Source organism: Aquarana catesbeiana, linkage group LG11 (assembly GCF_042186555.1).
Source record: "Aquarana catesbeiana isolate 2022-GZ linkage group LG11, ASM4218655v1, whole genome shotgun sequence".
In the NCBI taxonomy this organism is placed as follows: domain Eukaryota; kingdom Metazoa; phylum Chordata; class Amphibia; order Anura; family Ranidae; genus Aquarana; species Aquarana catesbeiana.
The window spans coordinates 100,355,884-100,381,475 of record NC_133334.1 but is presented as its reverse complement, the minus strand read 5'-3'; the positions used below and the strand labels follow the sequence as shown (position 1 = coordinate 100,381,475).

The 25,592-nt window shown below is 44.2% G+C and overlaps 1 protein-coding gene across 1 annotated transcript in view; it reads left to right on the top strand.

Annotated features, from left to right (window-relative positions):
• LOC141112210 (mucin-2-like) overlaps window positions 1-25,592 on the top strand; it is a 245,720-nt gene that overhangs the window by 154,342 nt on the left and 65,786 nt on the right. The window contains exons 38-41 of the mRNA XM_073604810.1: window positions 474-1,154; window positions 9,514-10,164; window positions 13,829-13,888; window positions 20,976-21,086. Coding sequence (XP_073460911.1) covers window positions 474-1,154; window positions 9,514-10,164; window positions 13,829-13,888; window positions 20,976-21,086 — 1,503 coding nt within the window. The remainder of the gene's footprint in view (window positions 1-473; window positions 1,155-9,513; window positions 10,165-13,828; window positions 13,889-20,975; window positions 21,087-25,592) is intronic.

Sequence of the window (25,592 nt, the reverse complement as noted above, 5' to 3'; positions counted from 1 at the left end):
CAGATATGCATGGTGATCAATCAGCTTCTAACTTCAGCTTGTTCAATTAAGCTTTGCCAAGAATACCTTTAAGTTGATTGGTTTCTAAGCAGAGCTGCACCAGATTTTGCACCATGCAGTTTTCGTAAATGCCTCCAATGTGCCTGATAATAATAAAATGCACGCTGTCTGTTCTGTTTAAAAAATGTTGATTTTACTATAAAGGATGTCTTTATAATAATGACCATCATCACAATTCCATAGTAATGTAATACATACAATATGAGTAATTTTTTGGGCCAAAAAGTGTATTTACTGAGATAATAGATAATATGCCAGTCTATGTTTATGGCGTCTTAGACAAAGTCAGCAACACCTTTCAGTTTTTTAAAAATCCTTCTGGTCAGATCAATTTTTGGAAAAATGGCATTATTTCCAAAATTCAGTTATGCAAAGACTCCTTTGTAATAATGGAATCATGATTTGTGTTTCAGCAACTCCCTCTGTCTGCTCGTGGTCACAGTGGTTTGATGTGAGTTATCCTAATGATAAAACAGATGGGGGGGATTTTGAGACCTATAAGAACATCAGGGATGATGGACATCAAGTTTGTGATCAACCACAAGACATTTCCTGCAGAGCAAAGGAGAGACCGGATACAGCACTGAATGAGCTGGGGCAGAACGTGACCTGTGATGTCTCCTATGGGCTTGTGTGTTACAAAAGCCATCCTGTTTTTCCATGTTTAAACTTTGAAATTCAAGTCTACTGTTGTCCAGTTACTACAACAACACTTACAACTACGCCATCAACCACCACAGTGACTGCGACTACAACTAGCACAGAACCGACAACTACTTCAGAAGTAACAACTACAACTCCATTTACTACAACAACACTTACAACTACGCCATCAACCACCACAGTGACTGCGACTACAACTAGCACGGAACCGACAACTACTTCAGAAGTAACAACACTTACAACTCCATTTACTACAACAACACTTACAACTACGCCATCAACCACCACAGTGACTGCGACTACAACTAGCACGGAACCGACAACTACTTCAGAAGTAACAACACTTACAACTCCATTTACTACAACAACACTTACAACTACGCCATCGACCACCACAGTGACCCAGACGTCAACTCTGACTTCATCTACAAGTAAGTTCAGTGTTTGCTATTTGTTAATAGAAGTGTTGAGAAAATGAAAAGCCATTAAAAAGTTTGTCTTTACAATGTATTTTTGTAACTGTGTGTAGCAGGGAGTTAGTTGGGTGCGTGTTTACTAAACTCTTCCAGTTACTTTAATCTTTCTCTTGCAATAGATATGCAATAAGGGTGTGTATCTGTAAGTTACATCATATGCACTCCATAGTAGTAAGGAGCAGTGCGGGGATGCTGGAGATGATGTACTCCTTGGTTCCTTCTTGAAATGTCCTGCAGGTCACAGTACAAATGGTGCTTCTTATCGCTTTAAATAAAATATCGCTTATGGCATTTCTTGAGATAGACCATGAAAAAGACTTGTGCCTAGCTTAGCACAAAAAAACATAATAAAGTGCTTTTAACCGCTTGCTGACCAGCCACTGTCATTATACGGCGGCAGGTCGGCTCTTCTGTGCAAATCGCCGTAGCTGTACGGCAGCTCGTGCAGGCGTGATAGTGGTGGACTCAATGTCCGCCGGTGAATTGCGATCGCATATTACAGAGGCAAAATGGGAAACTACCTTTGCAAACAAGGAATTTCCCCTTTCTGACAGGTGACATGACAGGGATCTACTGCCCCCAGTGTTTGGGAACAGTGATCTCTGGCATGTTCCAGCAAGCCCATCCCCCCTACAGTTAGAACACACATAGGGAACACATTTAACCCCTTGATCGCCCCCTAGTGTTAACCCCTTTCCTGCCAGTGACATTTACACAGTAATCAGAGGCTATTTATAAGTGTCCGATCTGTCGCAGTCCCGCTAAAAATCACAGATCGCCACCATTACTAGTAAAAAAAAAAATAAATAAATAAAAATGCCAAAAATCTATCCCCTATTTTGTAGACGCTATAACTTTTGCGCAAACCAATCAATATATATGCCTATTGCGATTTTTTTACCAAAAATATGTAGAAAAATATATATCTGCCTAAACCGATGAATAAATTTGTTTTTTCATTTTTTTTTTTTTGTATATGTATTACATCAAAATTGTCGCTCTTTGTTTATAGCACAAAAAATGGCCTGGTCATTAAGGGGGCAAATCCTTCTGGAGCTGAAGTGGTTAAACTTAGAACTCTGCTTTAATAAAGGTTGCTCTGAATGCAGGAGCACAGTCACCTTTTTAGATTTTTACATTTCAGGATAAAAGGGAAAAAAAACAGTTATCAAATTCCTTTGTATTCAATATACATTTCTCTTTTTATTTAAAGTGGATGTAAACCCGAAATTTTTTTTATATATATATATATATATATATATATATATATATATATATATATATATATCATACTGTAGAGTATAAGATTTCCTATCATTTGAGCCCAGTCTTGCCACACAGAGTTAATCCATCTCTGAGCAATCCTCTTTTGTTGCTCAGTGAGATAAATCTTGACAAACTGAGAAAAACTTTGTCAAATCCTCCCCCTTGCTGTGAGTGACAGGTGATTTACATATCTCGTGCATTAGCCTAATACATGCATTATTTTTTAATTCCCTCCCACTCCTTTCTTCAGCAGCTCTGCAAGGATTGGCTGTTCCACACCTCGGCATAATTGGGCATGCTGAAGTCATGTGATTACTTTCCTGTCTTTTCACTGGATGTTAGAGATCATAGCAGAAGTTCAGTGTTAGAAATACACAGGGGAGTGTAGAGGTGGGCAGGGAGTCTACTGACATCACGGCTCCACCCACCGAGCTCCAGACAACAGACCTATCCACAGAAACTGCAGTTTTTCGGGTCTAATAACAGACAGAGGGGAGACATTTAACAGGTAGAGATACATGAAGGAGGCATTTATATCCTTATAGATAACCCCTATGGCAGTAGTTTAGAAAGGATGACATTGGGCTTACATCCACTTTAAGCGCATTTCAAAGACCTTTATAATATTGTCTTTTCCTATGGGTGAGATTTTTTACAACTGGAGCACTTCGGATCTGGTGCAGATATGCATGGTGATCAATCAGCTTCTAACTTCAGCTTGTTCAATTAAGCTTTGCCAAGAATACCTTTAAGTTGATTGGTTTCTAAGCAGAGCTGCACCAGATTTTGCACCATGCAGTTTTCGTAAATGCCTCCAATGTGCCTGATAATAATAAAATGCACGCTGTCTGTTCTGTTTAACCACTTCAGCCCCGGAAGGATTTACCCCCTTCCTGACCAGAGCACTTTTTACAATTTGGCACTGCGTCGCTTTAACTGCTAATTGCGTGGCCATGCAATGCAGTACCCAATTGAAATTTGCGTCCTTTTCTTCCCACAAATAGAGCTTTCTTTTGATGGTATTTGATCACCTCTGCCGTTTTTATTTTTTGCGCTATACACGGAAAAAGACCGAAAATTTTGAAAAAAAATTATATTTTCTACTTTTTGTTCTAAAAAAAATCCAATAAACTCAATTTTAGTCATACATATAGGCCAAAATGTATTCGGCCACATGTCTTTGGTAAAAAAAATGTCAATAAGTGTATATTTATTGGTTTGCGCAAAAGTTATAGCGCCTACAAACTAGGGTACATTTTCTGGAATTTACACATCCTTTAATTTATGACTGCCTATGTTGTTTCTTGAGGTGCTAAAATGGCAGGGCAGTACAAAACCCCCACAAGTGACCCCATTTTGGAAAGTAGACACCCCAAGGAAATTGCTGAGAGGCATGTTGAGCCCATTGAATATTCATTTTTTTTGTCCCAAGTGATTGAATAATGACAAAAAAAAAAAAAAAATTACAAAAAATTGTCACTAAATGATATATTACTCACACAGGCCGTGGGCCTATGTGGAATTGCACCCCAAAATACATTTAGCTTCTTCTCCTGAGTATGGGGATACCACATGTGTGGGACTTTTTGGGAGCCTAGCCGCGTACGGGGCCCCGAAAACCAATCACTGCCTTCAGGATTTCTAAGGGCGTAAATTTTTGATTTCACTCCTCACTACCTATCACAGTTTTGAAGGCCATAAAATGCCCAGATGGCATAAAACCCCCCCAAATGACCCCATTTTGGAAAGTAGACACCCCAAGCTATTTGCTTTGAGGCATGTTGAGTCCATGGAATATTTTATATTTTGACACAAGTTGCGGGAAAGTGACAAATTTTTTTTTTTTTTTTTGCACAAAGTTGTCACTAAATGATATATTGCTCACACAGACCATGGGCATATGTGGAATTGCACCCCAAAATACATTTAGCTGCTTCTCCTGAGTATGGGGATACCACATGTGTGGGACTTTTTAGGAGCCTAGCCGCATACAGGGCCCCGAAAACCAATCACCGTCTTCATGATTTCTAAGGGTGTAAATTTTTGATTTCACTCTTCACTGCCTATCACAGTTTCGCAGGCCATGGAATGCCCAGGTGGCACAACCCCCCCCAAATGACCCCATTTTGGAAAGTAGACACCCCAGGCTATTTGCTGAGAGGCATGGTGAGTATTTTGCAGCTCTCATTTGTTTTTGAAAATGAAGAAAGACAAGAAAAAAAATTTTTTTTTTCTTTTTTCAATTTTCAAAACTTTGTGACAAAAAGTGAGGTCTGCAAAATACTCACTATACCTCTCAGCAAATAGCTTGGGGTGTCTACTTTCCAAAATGGGGTCATTTGGGGTTTTTTTTTGCCACCTGGACATTCCATGACCTCCGAAACTGTGATAGGCAGTGAAGAGTGAAATCAAAAATTTACCCCCTTAGAAAGCCTGAAGGCGGTGCTTGGTTTTCGGGGTCCCGTGCGCGGCTTGGCTCCCAAAAAGTCCCACACATGTGGTATCCCCGTACTTAGGAGAAGCAACAGAAAGTATTTTGGGGTGTAATTTCACATATTCCCATGGCATGTTTGAGCAATATATCATTTAGTGACAACTTTGTGCAAAAAAAAAAAAAAAAAAAATTGTCTCTTTCCCGCAACTTGTGTCACAATATAAAATATTCCATGGACTCGACATGCCTCTCAGCAAATAGCTTGGGGTGTCTACTTTCCAAAATGAGGTCATTTGGGGGGGTTTTGAACTGTCCTGGCATTTTATGCACAACATTTAGAAGTTTATGTCACACATCACCCACTCTTCTAACCACTTGAAGACAAAGCCCTTTCTGACACTTTTTGATTACATGAAAAAATTATTTTTTTTTGCAAGAAAATTACTTTGAACCCCCAAACATTATATATTTTTTTAAAGCAAATGCCCTACAGATTTAAATGGTGGGTGTTTCATTTTTTTTTTTCAAACAGTATTTGCGCAGCGATTTTTCAAACGCATTTTTTGGGGAAAAAACACACTTTTTAAAATTTTAATGCACTAAAACACACTATATTGCCCAAATGTTTGATGAAATAAAAAAGATGATCTTAGGCCGAGTACATGGATACCAAACATGACATGCTTTAAAATTGCGCACAACTGTGCAGTAGCGACAAACTAAATACATGTTTAAAAGCCTTTAAAAGCCTTTACAGGTTACCACTTTAGATTTACAGAGGAGGTCTACTGCTAAAATTACTGCCCTCGATCTGACCTTTGCGGTGATACCTCACCTGCATGGTGCAATTGCTGTTTACATTTGACGCCAGACCGAAGCTTGCGTTCGCCTTAGCGCGAGAGCAGGGGGGACAGGGGTGCTTTTTTTTTTTTTTTTTTTTTTTTTTTTTCTTTATTATTTTTTTGCTTTTTTATCTTATTTTTAAACTGTTCCTTTCATTTTTTTTTTTTAAATCATTTTTATTGTTATCTCAGGGAATGTAAATATCCCCTATGATAGCAATAGGTAGTGACAGGTACTCTTTTTTGAAAAAATTGGGGTCTATTAGACCCTAGATTTCTCCTCTGCCCTCAAAGCATCTGACCACACCAAGATCGGTGTGATAAAATGCTTTCCCAATTTCCCAATGGCACTGTTTACATCCGGCGAAATCTAAGTCATAAAATGCTCGTAGCTTCCGGTTTCTTAGGCCATAGAGATGTTTGGAGCCACTCTGGTCTCTGATCAGCTCTATGGTCAGCTGGCTGAATCACCGGCTGCATTCTCAGGTTCCCTGTTAAGACAGGAGAGCCAGAGAAAAACACGGAAGACGGTGGGGGGGGGGGGCATTCCCTCCCACTGCTTGTAAAAGCAGTCTAGAGGCTAATTAGCCACTAGGATTGCTTTTACATGAAAGCCGACCGCTGGCTGAAAAGAATGATACCAAGATGATACCTAAACCTGCAGGCATCATTCTGGTATAACCACTCAAAGTCGTGAATGGTGTACCTGAAGACCAAAAAATGGTTAACAATAAAGCACAGTAAACGGTAAAGTATAAAAAATCGCATACCTGAAAAGCAAACATGATAAAACATAATAACAATAAAACATTGCAGAATAGAATACAGTAAAAAAGAGCAGAGCAATAGAGAGAATAGAGAGAGAGAGAGAACAATAAAACGACAACTATTATTTTTTATTTTATATTTTTGTTTGTGTTTTTTTTTTTTTTTTATACACTTTTTTTTGTAACTGTAACCGGTTCCAGGTTCGGGTCTCTCAAAATGCGATGGCATCTTGGGAGACCCTGTGAAAGTTTGCCTAGTCTGTGGAATGCTGTACCCTACGCTAATACTCAACAAGTGAATGGTAGCGTTCAAAACATTCACCAATGCAAAGACCAGGATTGCCAGGACAGGAGGGACAATAATAGCGGGTGTCACGCCTATATCCACGCTTGCTGCAGACACGACATCTTTTTTGGGGGGGTTTGTTGGGTAGGGGTACTCGGGAGGACATAAAGAAAATGCCTCTCATGCAGCTGACTGCATTTGGTTGGGGATGTGAATGGGGGAATTACGGACGCTGCAGAAGTGGTGGGTTCCCAATTAGGATTGGCGAATGCAGCAGGAAGGGCATTATGGGCACGACGGGCCTGTGTTTGTCTTCTTGGTGGCAGCGGGACACTACTTGTGCTTGCCACCTCACCAGCTTGAACTGCACTTATGGGACTCGCTACGTCACCAAGTGTTACTGCAGTGCTGGTTTGACCACGACTGGGGTGTACTAGGCCGCTGGCGCTTGCCAGTTCACCAAAACGCTACCAAAAAATCTGTTAGCGATCGCAGGGATCAGGCCTGACTCTGCTAACGCTGCAGTTATGCGTTTAGTGTTTTGTAAGTGACAGTGATCGATCGATACTGCACTTGGGTGGGCTGGGCCGGGCCAGGCGGAGGGGCAAAACGCAGGTGCTAGCAGGTATCTGGGCTGATCCCGCTAACACTGCGTTTTTGGGAACCCTAAACTGCTGGGGACCCCATTATAGATCTGATCGGATCAGATATTGATGCGTTCAGATACTATACCACTAAGGGAGGCGTATGCTGCGTGCGTGGGTGTTAGCGGTACTGGCGCTAACCTGACGCTGCCTGGGGCTGGTGCTTGCCAGTTCATCAAAACGCTACCAAAAAAACTGTTAGCGATCGCAGGGATCAGGCCTGACTCTGCGAACGCTGCAGTTATGCGTTTAGTGTTTGTAAGTGACAGCGATCGATCGATACTGCACTTGGGTGGGCTGGGCTGGGCCGGGCGGAGGGGCAAAACGCTGGTGCTAGCAGGTATCTGGGCTGATCCCGCTAACACTGCGTTTTTGGGAACCCTAAACTGCTGGGGACGCTAGTATAGATCTGAACGGATCAGATATTGATCCGTTCAGATACTATACCACTAAGGGAGGTGTACGGTGCGTGCATGGGTGTTAGCGGTACTGGCGCTAATCTGACGCTGCCTGGGGCTGGTGCTTGCCAGTTCATCAAAACGCTACCAAAAAAACTGTTAGCGATCGCAGGGATCAGTCCTGACTCTGCGAACGCTGCAGTTATGCGTTTAGTGTTTTGTAAGTGACAGTGATCGATCGATACTGCACTTGGGTGGGCTGGGCTGGGCTGGACGGAGGGGCAAAACGCAGGTGCTAGCAGGTATCTGGGCTGATCCCGCTAACACTGCGTCTTTGGGAACCCTAAACTGCTGGGGACGCTAGTATAGATCTGATCGGATCAGATATTGATCCGTACAGATACTATACCACTAAGGGAGGCGTATGCTGCGTGCGTGGGTGTTAGCAGTACTGGCGCTAATCTGACTCTGCCTGGGGCGACGCATATCACCGCCGGGCGATCAGGGGCTAAACCTTTATTCGGTAATAAACGGCGGGTGCCCTGACACTATAAAAAATAAACGAACTAACCAGCGTCACCCGTAACAGTTATACGGTGATCAGTGGTGAAAGGGTTAACTAGGGGGCAATCAAGGGGTTAAAACATTTATTAGGTAGTATATGGGGGTCCCTGTCGCTATAAAACGCTGACGGCGAACCTAAATATTTACGTCCCTAACTAGCGTCACCAGCGACACTAATACAGCGATCAGAAAAATGATCGCTTAGCGACACTGGTGACGGGGGGTGATCAAGGGGTTAAAACTTTATTAGGGGGGGGTTAGGGGGGTATCCTAGACCTACAGGGGGCTAACACTCACTGCCCTACCACTTCTAACTGTCACAAACTGACACCTAGCAGTAAAAAAAAAAAAAAAAACACTGCTTGGTGTCAGTTTGACAGGGGGGGGAGGGGTGATTGGGGGGGATCGGGGGGGGGGGCGATCGGGGGGGGATCGGGGGTGTAAAGTATGCCTGGCATGTTCTACTGTGTGTGTGTGTGTATGTTTTGTGCACTCACATGTCTTCTCTCATCGGCGCCGGAACGGAAACTCCAGAGCCGAGGAGAGATGACATCACATCCTCTGCCTCTGTGTACTATACAGAGGCAGAGGATGTTTCCCATTGGCTGGGAGCAATCGCGAGGGGGGGGGGCCACGATCGGATGGCCTCCCCCTCATCACGGAACGCTCCCAGACAAAAGCCGACCGCCGCTGGCACCTGGGGGGGGGTCCGATCGGACCCCCCGCCCGCGGGAAGGCAATCACGTACCAGGTACGTGATTTTGCCTGCCCGTGCCACTCTGTTCACGTATATATGCGTGAGGCGGTCGGGAAGTGGTTAAAAAATGTTGATTTTACTATAAAGGATGTCTTTATAATAATGACCATCATCACAATTCCACAGTAATGTAATACATACAATATGAGTAATTTTTTTGGCCAAAAAGTGTATTTACTGAGATAATAGATAATATGCCAGTCTATGTTTATGGCGTCTTAGACAAAGTCAGCAACACCTTTCAGTTTTTTAAAAATCCTTCTGGTCAGATCAATTTATGGAAAAATGGCATTATTTCCAAAATTCAGTTATGCAAAGACTCCTTTGTAATAATGGAATCATGATTTGTGTTTCAGCAACTCCCTCTGTCTGCTCGTGGTCACAGTGGTTTGATGTGAGTTATCCTAATGATAAAACAGATGGGGGGGATTTTGAGACCTATAAGAACATCAGGGATGATGGACATCAAGTTTGTGATCAACCACAAGACATTTCCTGCAGAGCAAAGGAGAGACCGGATACAGCACTGAATGAGCTGGGGCAGAACGTGACCTGTGATGTCTCCTATGGGCTTGTGTGTTACAAAAACCATCCTGTTTTTCCATGTTTAAACTTTGAAATTCAAGTCTACTGTTGTCCAGTTACTACAACAACACTTACAACTACGCCATCAACCACCACAGTGACTGCGACTACAACTAGCACAGAACCGACAACTACTTCAGAAGTAACAACTACAACTCCATTTACTACAACAACACTTACAACTACGCCATCAACCACCACAGTGACTGCGACTACAACTAGCACGGAACCGACAACTACTTCAGAAGTAACAACACTTACAACTACGCCATCAACCACCACAGTGACTGAGACTACAACTAGCACAGAACCGACAACTACTTCAGAAGTAACAACTACAACTCCATTTACTACAACAACACTTACAACTATGCCATCGACCACCACAGTGACCCAGACGACAACTCTGACTTCATCTACAAGTAAGTTCAGTGTTTGCTATTTGTTAATAGAAGTGTTGAGAAAATGAAAAGCCATTAAAAAGTTTGTCTTTACAATGTATTTTTGTAAGTGTGTGTAGCAGGGAGTTAGTTGGGTGCGTGTTTACTAAACTCTTCCAGTTACTTTAATCTTTCTCTTGCAATAGATATGAAATAAAGGTGTGTATCTCTAAGGCCTCATGCACACGAGACGCGGTGCAAACTCTGTTGAAAGCATGTTTTTTAAAAGCTGAAACCAGCGTTTAGAAATGCCGATTTTGCCGTGTTTGCATGCCACGTTTAGCTGCGTTTTACCACGTTTGCATCTAGAAGCGTTTAGTTAAGATAACATCAAGACTCTCCCCAAGCTCAAAAAACAGTATTATTTAACTCTTTCAGCCATTTTGTGAGACCAGAGTGAGTAGCAGCTGAGAGAGCAGCACTGTACTTGTCATTAGCATGTCACTTGCCACGTCACCTGCCACAAGTTGTGGATTGTCCACTTGCCACGTCACTTGCCACCTCACTTGCCACGTCACCTGCCACCAGTTGTGAATTGTCCACTTGCCACATCACTTGCCACCTCACTTGCCACGTCACCTGCCACAAGTTGTGGATTGCCCACTTGCCACATCACTTGCCACATCACCTGCCACGTCACTTGCCACAAGTTGTGAATTGTCTACTTGCCACGTCACTTGCCACGTCACCTGCCACAAGTTGTGGATTGTCCACTTGCCACCTCACTTGCCACATCACCTGCCTTGTCACTTGCCACAAGTTGTGAATTGTCCACTTGCCACATCACCTGCCACAAGTTGTGGATGGTCCACTTGACACGCCACCTGCCACGTCACTTGCCACGTCACCTGCCACAAGTTGTGGATTTTTCACTTGCCATGTCACCTGCCACAAGTTGGATTGTCATTTGCCACGTCACCTGCCAAAAGTTGTGTATTGTCCGCTTGCCACGTCACCTGCCCCAAGTTGTGTACTGTACACTTGCCACGTCACCTGCCACAAGTTGTGTATTGTCCACTTGCCACATCACCTGCCACAAGTTGCTTATTCAAATCTAAAAACATACGGGTCAAATTCCAATTATACTTCAGATAACAGCAATGCTAGTGGTGTATTGGATTGGATCAAGGGCTCATTAGGGTATATAAATGATCTATGAATCATTGCAAGCAATTGCAACTGTTTAAAATATTTTTCTAATTGTTTTTTATCATTTGCCATCATTTTTCCGATTTTTAATGTAAAAAAAAATAGGGCACCTTTAAAAACGCTTATAAACGCAAACGCAGCTAAACGCGGTATCGGCGTTTAGCCCCATGCACACAAGACATGTTAAACGCGCGTTCAGAGGCAGTTGGACACTTTATTCAACTGCCCCTGAACTCATTCAATGTTATCTTATGTGTCCATGTACACAGTCTCGTTTTTTGGAGTTTTTAGGCAGTTGCGTTTAACCTCGTTTTTCCAGAAGCAAAAAAATGGGTTCAGACGCAAAAGTTTTCCACGTTTCACACGACAAATGCGGCTAAAGGCCGGTACCGCGTTTAGCCGCGTTTGCATTTATAAGTGTTTTTAAAGGTGCCCTATTTTTTTTACATTAAAAATCTGAAAAATAATGGCAAATAATGAAAAACCATTAAAAAATATTTTAAACAATTATAATTGCTTCAAATGATTCATAGATCATTTATATACCCTAATGAGCTCTTGATCCAATCCAATACACCACTAGCATTGCTGTTATCTGAAGTATAATTGGAATTTGACCCATATGCTGTTAGATTTGAACAAGCAACTTGTGGCAGGTGACGTGGCAAGTGGACAATCCACAACTTGTGGCAGGTGACGTGGCAAATGACAATCCAACTTGTGGCAGGCGCCTATATTACCACATATGCATAGAAAGGCAAATCGCCAATGGGAAGGTAGTAGAATAAAAAGTAATTAGGATAGGTACAGGGAAAACTATGCATGTGTGGCCCCCAGGGGGCCCCCCACGTCCAGTTGAAGCCTTTTTGGCATTGTTTTGGAACCGACTATGGACGTTGTATTATAATTTAGCTCTTCAACAAAGGTGATCCATACAGCCACTAAACTGAGAATATACTGGAGGTGCGAAGCACTTTTTAAAGATCCAAATTGTTGTTTTATTCTTGTTTACCCCTCCCAAGGGTGATCTTCAGTAGCTACAAGCGACTTCTCTAGGCAAAATTCCTTCTTACTGTGACATCCATTGTTCTTTGAGTATTACATTACACTGATCATGGGTGCAATGCTTGCACGGTTTAGGAGATATTCACCCTGCATGCAGTCACTGACGTCAGCGGCGCATGCGCTCTGAAGGTCTGGCTTACCATGCTGGAACTTCAGAGCTTCTTGCCGAAACCGAGGGCTCCTGCGCACATGCGCGGGAGTGACATCATCCTGGCTCCGGCCACTCACAGCACCAGAGCCAGCGATCCCGGAAGAAAGGACGGGAGAAGATGTCATCCCTCGCAGCGGTGACCGGGCACCACTGAGAGGGCTTCGCTCCAAGGTGAGTATTTTATAATTTGCTACTATGCGATGCACACTAGCACATTATGCCTTTGTCTTGTGGGGTTTTTTCTTGTTCCCTTTGTTTACAACCGCTTTAAAAGTGAACTTAGTCTTTCAAAGTGAGGACATGGGCAAGAGGTCTTCCTAAAGGTCTTTACACAGGTTTAAATAATTCCTTATTCTCCTGATCAAGTGATAAACACAGATCCAGAGCATTTAAATTTTAGGAAAGGCCCACCTAATATGTATACGTTTGCCACACATCTTCCGAAACAAGCTGGGATAGGTGAGGGGAGAGATGTCACTATTCTAAATGGGGTGAGGTACCACCAACATAAACTATGAGTTCCTGAGTACTATAAGGTTACATGAGCTTTTTGAAGCATTTTCCCACATCAACCCATTTCTCTGCAGTAAGTGTAGTGCATATTTTCATTTTTTAATTTCAAGTATTTATTCATAACTGTATAGGATAGCATGGATGTGTATAAAGAGAAGATAGGGAATTGTGCATGTGATTTATGCAAACATTTAGATTTTAATGACCTGGAATGTAGTTCTCCCTTGAATGCCGGATGAAACATACGTTTTATTTTTTGACATTAAAACATTTAATTGAAAAATATATTGAGGGGAATTTACTAGGACTTGGAGCAGCAAAAATCAGAAGCTGTGCATGGCAACCATTTAGCTTCTAGCTTTCTGCCAAAGCTTAAGCCCTGCCTCACACTGCCTTGTCTTGTCATGCAACTTGAGAGTTCAAAGTCACATGACAAGTCGCGCCCCATTAACTGCAATGGAACTATTCTAATCGGTGCCACTCAAATCACTCCAACTTAGAAAAAGGTTTCTGCACTACTTTTGGTGCAACTTCAATACAACTTGCATTGAATTCTGTTAAAGAAGTCATATGCAAGCCACAATGAAGCTGCGCAGGGATGTCGGAGCGAAAGTTGCGTGACTTTGAAGCCACAGCAGTGTGAACAAGGGCTAACTGGATAAGCTGAAGTTAGAAGCTGATTGATTACTATGCACACCTGCTCCAGGGTCTTCTCCCCCACTGTGTTTTCTTGTTAATAATGATAATGTATCTTATTTATTCATACAGCGGAGCATGTTATAATTATCATACCTACAACGACAGCCCAAACACCAGAACACCAGAAAGGTAATTTTCATAATGATTTGAGATAAAATTAAAATGATCTACTTTTACTACACTTTGAGCAGTTTAATAGCATTGAGAACATAAGGAAATATTTATTGAATGGTTGTTGATATAGCTAAAGGAAGTAGTAGAGTGTTGTACCGTGTTAGCCACCGATTAATACAGAAGGTTTGGAGTTTAAAAGATACCCTTTACCCAGGCAGACCTAAAATCCCAGGTATTGTTATGTTCACTGAAAATATCTCAGGCTGGGTGGAAAATATCCTAAAACCCCTGGTCTATAAAAACACCTAGCTACATTTAAGACACAACTGATCTCCTAAATAAACTCACTGCCACTGGCCCCGTACCTGAAGGAGCCATTCTAGCCACCATGGATAGGGAGTTTTTATATACCAACATTCCGTATGATGATGGTATTGCAGCCTGCCTGCGTTGTATTAAGAAATTGGGACAGTCTAACCTATTGTTTCTCTCTTTCAAATGTTTTTGGACAAAAGGAAATTAACAGTTGGTCGTGTTGTCTTCCCCTCCCCCGGCACAGTTTGCTCCCAGATGGGGTGTCCGGGGCGCTTGACAATACATTGTACTTTGCATTCAACATCTAGAATTGCTTACATTGTTCACATATAATGGTTATTGTTGCTCTATTCATACTTTTTCATGAAACGATTTACTAGATCTTACTGTAGGCAGATATTGTTCAGTTTTATTATTGGTCTCTCTGATAAGCTTCAATAAAAATATTGAGCAAGAAACTGCAACAGTCTAATAATCCAATTACCCAGTTTATACCATTTATTCTGACCTACAACTACTTTCCCTTTGATCAAAACCTCTACCCCAATACATAAACCCTTTTATGGCTTAAATAGAGGAGGAGTACCTAGCCACATACCACAGAAAACTCATGGCCTACTTTCGCTTCATTGATGCTACTTTGATTAGAAAGTGAGGAGGATCTTTACCAATTTCACAGGAATTTCAGAAACTTCCACCACACAAAAATTATCCATTCACATTTGTGCGATTTTTCATACGACTTTGGACAAAGTCGCATGACAAGTTGCACCCTATTCTTTTCAATGGCACCCATTCAAATCGGTGCAACTGAAAGTCACATTGACTTTAAAAAGGTGCCTGGACTACTTTGGTGTGACTTTGATCCATAGAATGTAAAGTCCAATCAAAATCGCACCAAAAGTTGTATCAAAGTCAAAGTAAAATTAAATTGAACCACTCACAAACAGTAATTAACTTCCTAGACACTGCAAAATATATTAAAAGGAACATCAATCTACAGAACACCCACAGACTCTCCCACATATCTCAATCATGACAGCTTTCATCCCAGACACAAAAAAGAACCTGCCATCTACATAGTGGTGTCTCCAGCTTTCATATGTAGGGGGGCACATGGGGGGACAGGGACAAAAATAGGGGGGCAATATAAAATGCATATATATTTTCTATATCTATCTATCCTGGGGCCCTTTACTACAATCCCACAACGGGCCCTTTCACATGTTCTGCAGTGAGCTCCCTTCCTACTGTATTGGGGCCCCCCAGGGTGACAGAAAACAAGAGATATATGTCACCAGCATACCAAGAAAATATAAGGGTCCAAAGCAGTCTATCAGGGCAAAACTATCAGGGTTGCAAAGGTTGTCTTGCCACCGGGCCCTGGTGTTCTGCCACTGTGGGGTTTCCCAGCCTCCTCTTGCTGTCCTGCCCCTGCTATTGACAGCGCTGGTCTGGCATCTCTTGGAATTTACAGGCTGGTTCTCCTGTCCTAAGGACGGGAGAAATCAGTCTGTTTTTTCAGTAACTGAGAGTCCTGGTGGAGTCCTTCCTGCAACTCGCTCTTCTCCCTGCCAATGTGGATGCAGGGGAAGGAACAGATCGGGCGGCCGTGGTTGTGTGAGCGCTCGCATTATGCAGTGTCAGCAAGCAGAGTGAGGTGGAATCACCCGCAGGAGCTGACTGGGGACGCTCTCCCTCTCAATAGAGACTGTGTTACTCCAGCGGTGGCCCGAGTCAGATGCAGCGCATCCGATATGAATGCAAACAAAAAAACATTGCCTTTTTGTAAAAAAAAATATTTTTTTTATGGGGGGGGGCACATGGTGGGACCCAGCATAATGTTGGGGGGGTCAGGGCCCCCTCTGACCCCCCCTAGGGACGCCATTGCATCTACAGCCAAGCAATAAGGTGCAATCATGTCTGCTTACACACCACAGACAGAAATAACTAACTGGAACACCACAGGACTAAGGATGGGCTCAGGCGTGTTTGCACACTCCACATGCAGAGCCCACCAGGAAGTCAGCACGGCGCTGCGCTAATCACAGGCAGTGAGACATTTTCCTGATGTGCGGCTGCAGAGATTGGGAAATGTCTCACTGCCTGTGACTAGCGCAGCGCCATGCCGACTTCCTGGTGGGATCTGCACATGGAGTGTGCAAACACGCCCGAGCCCATCCTTACTCAGGACGGAGAGATTTAATAAAACAGTGTTATAATTTAATATTAATAAACACAAGGATCAGGAAAGCAGCAAATATCGCCCAGAGCCAGTCTTTACCACTATAAAAAGACAGAAAATGAGATTTGGTATCTTCCAGTCATATACAGTACAACCTATGCCTCTAAGATCAATTGGAAATGAGCACCAGCCTTTGCCGCATGAAAATGGAAAACCTTGAGAAATATTCTCAGAACTGCTACTACTATCATATCAACAACTACCCATCCTAAGACAGCTTATTGTGAGAAGTTCCCAAAACAGCCCCACCCCAAATTGAATATCTCCCTGCATGAAGACATGTGAGAGCTGCACACATATTCATGGCACTGATGTGTACAAGATCATCGGTGATCTGAGTACGAGGTACAGTATGACAAAGATGCAGCCAGGAATATCTGTATTTAAAGAGGAGAACATAAAACACATGTGGCTCACTTGCATTCTGAGTTTAATGTGAGCTTGTGGGTAAAGTCTCTTGAAGGCACACTACAAATCATTAAAGCTCCCTCCAGCTGCAGCCTAATAATAACATTACTGGGAGGTTTAGGCTTCATGCAGGTTTATGCTTCATGCAAACTCTGCTGAACACGTTTTTAAAAGCTGAAACCGGCGTTTAGAAATGCCCGTTTTGCCGCATGTGCATGCCGCGTTTAGCCGCATTTTTCTGCGTTTGCGTCTAGAAGCGTCTGCAGAGCAGAGAATGACATTTTGCGACCCAACTTTGGGGCCCCGTAGCTCAGGGCCACTTGGAGCTAGGAACCCCAAATTTGGTATGGTGGAACTAGCACTACAACATATCCAAATTTGGGGTTCCTAGCACCAAGTGGCCCCGAGATACGGGGCACCAAAGTCAGGTCGCAAAATGTCATTCTCTGCTGCAGAAGTGCTTGACGGTTTGCAACCTGAATTTGGGGCCCCGTATCTCGGGGCCAGTTGGTGCTAGGAATTTAGATATGTTATAGTGCTAGTTCCACTGTGTTTGCACACCAAATTTGGGGTACCTAGCACTAAGTGGCCCCGAGATATGGGGCCCCAAAGTTGGGTCGCAAAATGTCATTCTCTGCTGCAATTTACCTCATATTTCTGTATTTTCTGGTCCAAAAAATAGGGTTCCTTTAAAAACACTTATAAATGCAAACGCGGCTAAACTCTGTACCGGCGTTTAGCCACGTTTGGCGTCTGAAACGTGGAAAACTTTCGCGTCTGAACCAATGTTTTTGCTTCTGGAAAAACGAGGTTAAACACAACTGCCTAAAAACGCCAAAAAACGAGACTGTGTACATGGACACATAGGATAACGTTGAATGAGTTCAGGGGCAGTTGAAAAAAGTGTCCAACTGCCTCTGAACGCGAGTTTAACAGCATCTCGTGTGCATGGGGCCTTATTCATTAACTTGCTGCAATAGGATAGCCACACCAGGATCACATGGTAACTTTTGCTGCAGATTCTCATATGGGTTATACATGATTGTGTGCAAAATGTCCTGCTGGACTCTATGTTTAGGAGATAACTATAGCCTTCACCAACAAATGAACCTTTCGTGGATGAAAAATTACTATAACAAAACAGTTGCAACAGATTTCTGCAGCAGAGACCACAACATAAATGATCAAAATTTATGGTAGTAAAAGGGATCTTCATATATGTACATGTACATCGCTCTAAGGCTGTTCCTCTTACCCTGCTGCTCCAAAAGCCTCTATGCCACGTGGAGGGTGCAAGCCCTGTATGCAAACAGGTGCTTAGAACAAAAGAAGGCTGGACGGCCGCGCTCCTGTACAATTTCTTTATTCAAATACCGGATACCAAGGTGAACTACAGATACAAGCTAACATGTTTCACACCAAAGTCGGGTGCTTCATATCATAAAAAGAGGTGCTGCAATGAGATTGTAAGGTTTATACACAAACTCCAAACTGTGAACCAAGGTTCTAAATCAGGGATTTAGTTTTATGCGCCACTATGTGCCACTTTGATTTTAATTAAATTGGAGATCTAAAAGCAAAAAGCCATTTTTTTTTCTACCAAAAATGATGGACAGCTAAAATGAACAATAGCTGTATTTGCTTCTGTGGACACTTTACAAAGACCATCATTTGAGGTTAGAACTCTGCCTGAAATACTTATTTGTGAGTTATGCCGCGTACACACAAGAAAAATGTCCATCAGAAAAAGTCCGATGGGAGATTTTCATCGTATATTCCGACCGTGTGTATGCCCCATCGGACTTTTTTATGACGAAAATTCAGACGGATATGTTCTAAATTTTTCTGACGGAACTAATTACTTTCGGGAAAACCGCTTGTCTGTATGCTGTTCCAACGTACCAAAAATGACGCATGCTCTGAAGCAAATACGAGATGGAAGCTATTGGCTACTGGCTATTGAACTTCCTTTTTCTAGTCCCATCGTACGCGTTGTACGTCACCGCGTTCTAGACGGTCGGACTTTGGTGTGACCGTGTGTAGGCAAGACCGCTTGAGCGGAATTCCGTTGGAACTCTGTCGGAGAAAACTTCAGAGTTTATTCCGACGGCAAAACCGCTCATGTGTACGTGTCATTATGTGCCCCAAAAACACCTCTAAACTTTTATCGCTTATATCTTACAATATCCTTTACTACTAAAGGCCACAAGCACACTGGAAGTTTTTAATGTTACTCCTAGGGGCATCTGGTGTTTTTTTTTCTGCCTCTAAATGCCCCTCTATGTTAGCATATGTGTCCATGCACACATAGGAGTTTCGAGGAGTTTAGAGGCAGAAAAAAAACCCACTGCCAGTGCCTCCAGAAGCAGCAGTGTTTTGGCAGAAAAAAAGCTTGACGCCTGAAAAAGCATCTGGACGAATTTAGCCCTTGAGCGCTAATTCATTTGAATGCACAACATAAATTATTATTCTAGGCCAATGAAATGAAGTAAGGTCCAAGCGCTTGATGAACCTAAATTCACACGTTTACAAGCGTTAAATGTTAATTATGCCAAATTGCTCCTGCCAGAAACAAAGACATCTAGGAGAGCTGGGCAAATGCCCTGAATGCATGAGGCCAAACTGTCCCAAGAAAAAAAAAAAAAATATATACATATATAAAATTATATTTAAATAAAAATGTGAATGTATACACAAATTTACAAGCAGGAGCAATGACATTCACATTTTTATTTAAATATAATTATATATATATGTATATATATATATATATATATATATATATATATATATATATATATATATATAATTTTTTTTTTTTTTTCTGAAGTGTTTTTCAAAAATGTATAAAGCCTGAGGGAGGAATCTAAGCTATCCTAAAATCTTGCATCTTTAAAAATTTAAGTTAGCCAATAAAGGCTAAACTCCAAACTTTCTGCATATAACTGATAGATACATGCACCATTATGAGAGGAACTGAACATCTTTCAAGAAAAGAGGTACACGATGCCCATAGATCAGTTGGAGTAAGCCATCTACTTTTTAAACCGACTATACAGAAATGAGGACCTCATAATTTAATCTTTTTTTAATGAATAACAGTTTTTATTACCCATAGCAGCAAAGCAGCTATCACCTCTCATGTTTCAAATGCAGTATAGGTGTGTGAAAAGGAACGATTAAGGAACATACTGTAGATAAGATGGTGTCTAAAATGCAGCAACCCATTGGAAGATTGGTAGCAAAGGGCTACTCTACTTTGTATATAGTTGTTTTTGTGACTGGTTTAAGTGTATGTAAACCAAAGAACAATAATGTAATACCTGTCCTCGGGTGTGGTGACTGCAATTTTTTTTCACATTCTTACACATGTTGATGCTGCAAGTAACACAGTGCCTGTCTGTGGGTGACATAATTTACTCATTGTTCAAAATAAAAGCTGCATTAACTAATAAAGTTATGGCCTTCCCCTTCAAAAACAGAAAATTGAGTTTCCTAGGCCTACCTTATAATTAATGTATTTTTTTGTTTTCCTTATGCCTATGGTTTTCAGCAGTCATGCTCATGCTGGCTACAGAGATAGTTTTAATAAACAGAGATGGCAGCTTGACAGATAATAGACCTGAACTGAAGTCTGAGAAGTCATGCCCTTAGAGATACCAATAACTTTATTTTCTTTAAACATAAGTAAAAAAAATAAAGGGCAATCACTATTGTGCTAACCAGCACCAGTATAATGCTCCCAAACTCCCTTATTCCCCTCCCTAAATCCATCCACACAGAAAACAAGGATGCAGTGAGGTCAACAAGCTTACCCCCAACACATTTAGTCACATCTAAACTTTCTCAACAGCCTTTTATATGAAAAGTATAGTTTAATCAAGGGACTGATATTATATGCGCATATGTATTGATTTCAATGGGTGATAAGGGTTACAGCCAAAATAGTTTGGCTGGATATACACATTAAGACTATATTCATTAAATGCATTAGCATCATACTATATATTTTTGAGTGTTATATATTTTTGTCTGCAAAATGCATTGACCTTATTATTATTTCATTGTAAAAGCTGAAGGTATCACTATGTTAGACTAGACTTACCTGACTTTTCTTCTTGTTTTTAACTGCAGAACCTACTACCACTTCAACAACCATAACCTCTGTAAATACTACTACACCAGAGAGCACTACTTCTGCTACACCTTGTGTGTGTTCTTACAATGGAGTAACTTATCCAAAAGGTAACTATGCATTTGTGTTTTATCATTTCTACAGACTTTACAGTCACATTAAAATGCTGGTTCACCTATGGAAAAATTCTGAAGCAAAAGCATGCCCCAAATATTCCTGGTGGCATTCTGACTGTATATATAGAATCTAATGATGAAAAATAAGAGACCAGGCTATTCTTTGCTTCATAGCATATATAAGGAATTTTAACCACTTGCTGACTGTATAACTTACACGGCGGCAAGGTGGCACTGCTGCACCAGATCACATACCTAGTATGTAAACCGACACCTCTGGATGTGGGGCGCACATGCGCGTCGCAGGCGACCCGCTGTGATTGTACACAGTGGGAGCTGATCTGCGGGTACCATGGACTCGATGTCCACCGGCACCCTCTGATCATCCAGAACAGAGGCAGAACAGCAATCTGCCTATGGAAACATGGCAGATCACCGTTCTATCAGTAGGGAAGGCATGGGTCCTGTGTTCCTGCAAAACAGTGACATGGTTTTCATGTCTTCCTTTAGTAAAAGCACCTCCCACACAGTCAGAGGCGGCTCTAGGCTTTGTGAGGCCTTAGGCAAAATTTAGACATGAGGCCCCACTCACGCCCATAATGGATAAAAAAAATTCAAGCAAGTAAAAATGGCTGCAGAAAGATGGGTGGATCTAGCACACAGGCGATCAGCACCACTTCCAGGGCACCCTCCTCACCCATCAGACATATGCAGCCAATACAACATCTGGGACCCAGCAAGGTGACAACCCCTCTAGGATTTTCCCCTGCGCCTTGAGAGAATGGGAAGGGGGTGTCACTGAATCATTCCACATCCACAGAGGAAGGTGAGTGGGGGTATCCCAACGCAGATAGAGAGAGAGAGAGAGAGAGAGAGAGACAGAGAGAGGGGGGGGTGAAGGAGGGTGAGAGGGAGAGAGAGAGGAAGAAAGGGAGAGGAAGAGGGGGAGGGGAGAGAGAGGGAGAGAGAGAGGGGGCAGGGAGAGAGAGAGAGAGGAAGAGAGGGAGAGGGGGAGGGAGAGAGAGAGGGGGAGGGAGAGAGAGGGGGAGAGGGGAGGGGGAGAGAGAGAGAGAGGGGAGATAGGGAGGGAGGGAGGGAGGGAGAGAGGGAGGGGGAGAGAGAGAGAGGGAGGGGGGGAGAGAGAGAGGGGGGAGAGAGAGGGAGGGGAGAGAGGGAGAGGGGTGGAGAGAGGGAGGAGGAAAGGGAGGGAGAGGGAGCGAGAGAGAGAGGCAGGGTGAGGGAGGGAGTGAGGGAGAGGCAGGGAGAGAGAGGAAGAGACAGTGAGGGAGGGGGAGGGGGAGAGAGGGAGGGAGAGGGAGGGAGAGAGCGAGAGAGAGGAGCGAGAGGGAGAGGAAGAGAGTGAGGGAGAGGCAGGGCGAGAGTGAGGGGGAGGGGGAGGGAGGGGGAGAGAGAGAGGGAGGGGGAGAAGGAGAGAGAGAGGAAGGGGGAGGGAGAGAGAGAGAGGGAGGGGGAGAGAGAGGGAGGGGGAGAGAGGGAGGAAGGGGGAGAGAGAGATCTCTAGCCCCATTCCTGTCTGCAGCCCCTCCTGTGCCCCATGGCCCAGTCTGCAGTGCCCCTCTGTGTGATGCTTGGTACGGTACCTTCCATGCCAGCAGGATGTTCATGATGGCCAGCAGCAGGCAGGGTCCATTCTCATTCTGGGTGGGGATAGTGTCCTGCTCCTTCCAGAGGATCTGTTTGCTGTGAGATGGAGTGGTCCCTGGTCACCTTTACCTTCCTCGTTTTCTGGCCCCAGTCAGCCTGTCTTCCAGTCCTGGGAGGTTTTTAGAGCTCTTCTCCCTCCAGGACTATCGATCCTTGCAAGCCTCGCTGCACAACTTGCCCGCCAGGCCTGGAATGGGACAAAAATAGACTGAGCAGCCCATGATAGCAGTCCCTTCCCCGCTCCCCAGCCTGAAAGACCCCCGCAGCAGCAGGAGTGAAAAGAGGGGGGAACCTAGCAGAGCTGCCCCGGGGTGAGGGGGCCAGAAAAGAGAACAGGGGTGGCAGGGAGCATGGGAGTGAGGCTGAAAGCAGCAGAGGGAGGGGGGGGCAAGAGCACTGGGGGAGTGGAGAGCAGGGGGGCGGAGAGTACTGGGGGAGCTGGAGAGCACTAGGGGGTGCACTGGCGGGAGTGAAGAGCCTGGCAGGGGCAGAGAGCATGGGGGGGGTGATGGAGAGCATACGGGCCAGAGAGTACTGGGGGAGGGGCAGAAGAGCATAGGGAGGGTGGGTGGTGGAGAGCACTGGTGGAGCTGGACAGGACAGTGTGGTGGAGAGCATGGGGGGGAGCCAGGGAGCACAGGGGGGGTGGGGGAGTTGGAAAGCACTGGGGGGGGAGCTGGATAGCATAGTGTGGTGGAGAGCATGGGGGGAGCCAGGGAGAAAAGTGGGGTCTGGAAAGCACAAGGGGGGAGCTGGAGGGCACGGGGGGAAGTTTAAAGCACAGCGGGAGCACAGGGCGCAGAGAGCACTGGGGGTGCAGGTAGAACTGGGAGGGGTTAGGGAGCACGGGGGGAGCAGAGAGCACTGTTGGGGGGGGAGCCAGGGAGCACGGGGGGTCGGAGAGTACTGGGGGGCGAGTATGGGGGGAGACAGTGAGGACCAGAGAGCACTGTGGGGGAATATTAGTGTGGGGGGAGCCAGAGAGCACAGAGCACTGGGGAGGGGAGGTGGAGAGCAGTGGGGGGCAACTGGACAGCACAGTGGGGGGGTGGAGCATGGGGGGATCCAGGGAGCACAGAGGGGACCAGAGAACACTGGGGGCAGCTGGGGAGCAGTGGGGGGGGACTAGACAGTACTGTGGGGGAGAGCATGGGGGGAACTGAGGAGCAGTGGGGGGGACTGCACAGCACAGTGGGGGAGCCAGGCAGCACAGGGGACCAGAGAGCACTGGGGGGAGGAGCCAAGGAGCAGAGGGGATATGCAGGGAGAACTGGGAGGAGCCAGGGAGCACGGGGCAGTAAAAGAGTTGGATAGCAGGAGCTCCGGTGGATGGATCCCATCCCAGCGCCTGCTGAAGCCTGGCCGAACACCCAGAGAGAACGTGAGTGCCCGGCCGTGCCGCCCTCCTGTGTGCCTGGATAGGAGGAGCGGTGGGGACAGCTGCATATGGAACAATTAATCTTTCCATATTCTTTCTGCAGCCAATGAACGCCCGCAGAAGAAGCGGTCATTCAGCGGTTGCAGGAGGAACATGAAAAGATCAATGCCTCCATATGCAGCTGTCCCCGCCGCTCCTCCTATCCAGGCACACAGGAGGGCGGCACGGCCGGGCACTCACGTTCTCTCTGGGCGGTTGGCCAGGCTGAAGGGGGCGCTGGGATGGGATCCATCCACCGGAGCTCCTCCTTCCCCTTCACAGACAGTCACAGGGCAGGAATAGTTTCCGCCACCTGGCCAGACTCCTGACCCGAATAGGCAGCGCGGGCCAGATGCGGAGAGGCCAGATGAGCAGCGTGGGCAGAAGGAGCAGCCTGCGCTGGTCTTGGACATGGATTTACAGCCCGCCCGGTGTGCCCTATGGCTGCCCGCACAGCTTTTACAGATGGCACCTGGAGCCTGTTTGTCAGTCCAGTGATCGAGCAGAGGCAAATTAGGCGGCCGCGAGGCCCCTGTGAGTGCGAGGCCTTAGGCGGCCGCCTCCTTTGCCTAATTAGAGAGCCGCCTCTGCACACAGTACACAAACACACTAGCTAGGCACACAGTTAACCCTTTGATTGCCCCTGATGTTTAACCCCTTCCCAGCCAGTGTCATTAGTACAATGACAGTGCATAATTTTAGCACTTGTCACTGTATTAGTATCACTGGTTCCCAAAAAAGTGTCAAAAGTGTCAGTTAGTGTCCGAATGTCCACCGCAATATCGCAGTCCCACTATAAGTCGCTGATCGCCACCATCACTAGTAAAAATAAATAAATAAAAATATCCCATAGTTTTAGACGCTATAAAAATATGTAGCAGAATACATATTGGCCTAAATTTATGAAGACATTCGATTTTTTTTTCAGTTTTTTTTTTAATTGAATATGTTTTATAGAAGAAAGTAAAAATGTATGTTTTTTTTTTTTTTTTTCAAAATTGACAGGCTTTTTTTTTCGGTAGTGCACATGTCTCGTTTATAGCGCAAGAAATAAAAACTGCAGAGGCAATAAAATACCATTAAAAGAAAGCTCTATTTGTAGGAAAAAAAGGACATACATTTTATTTGGGTACAGCGTCGCACGACCGTGCAATTGTCAGGTAAAGGAACGCAGTGCCGTATAGCAAAAAATGGCCTGGTCATGAAGGGGTGTAAATCTTCCTGAGCTCAAGAGGTTAAAGAAATGATTACTTGTTTGTGAAAGTGCAACCTTTGGAACTGGCACCCTTATTCCGAATTCACTACTTGGGGGTTCATTTACATGGCCTTACAAGCTTGTCAGATGTTAGAAAATGCTGCTATGCACCTACCTGCTCTGGGTCACTGACTGGACAAGTGATAAAGTAGCTTTAAAAATG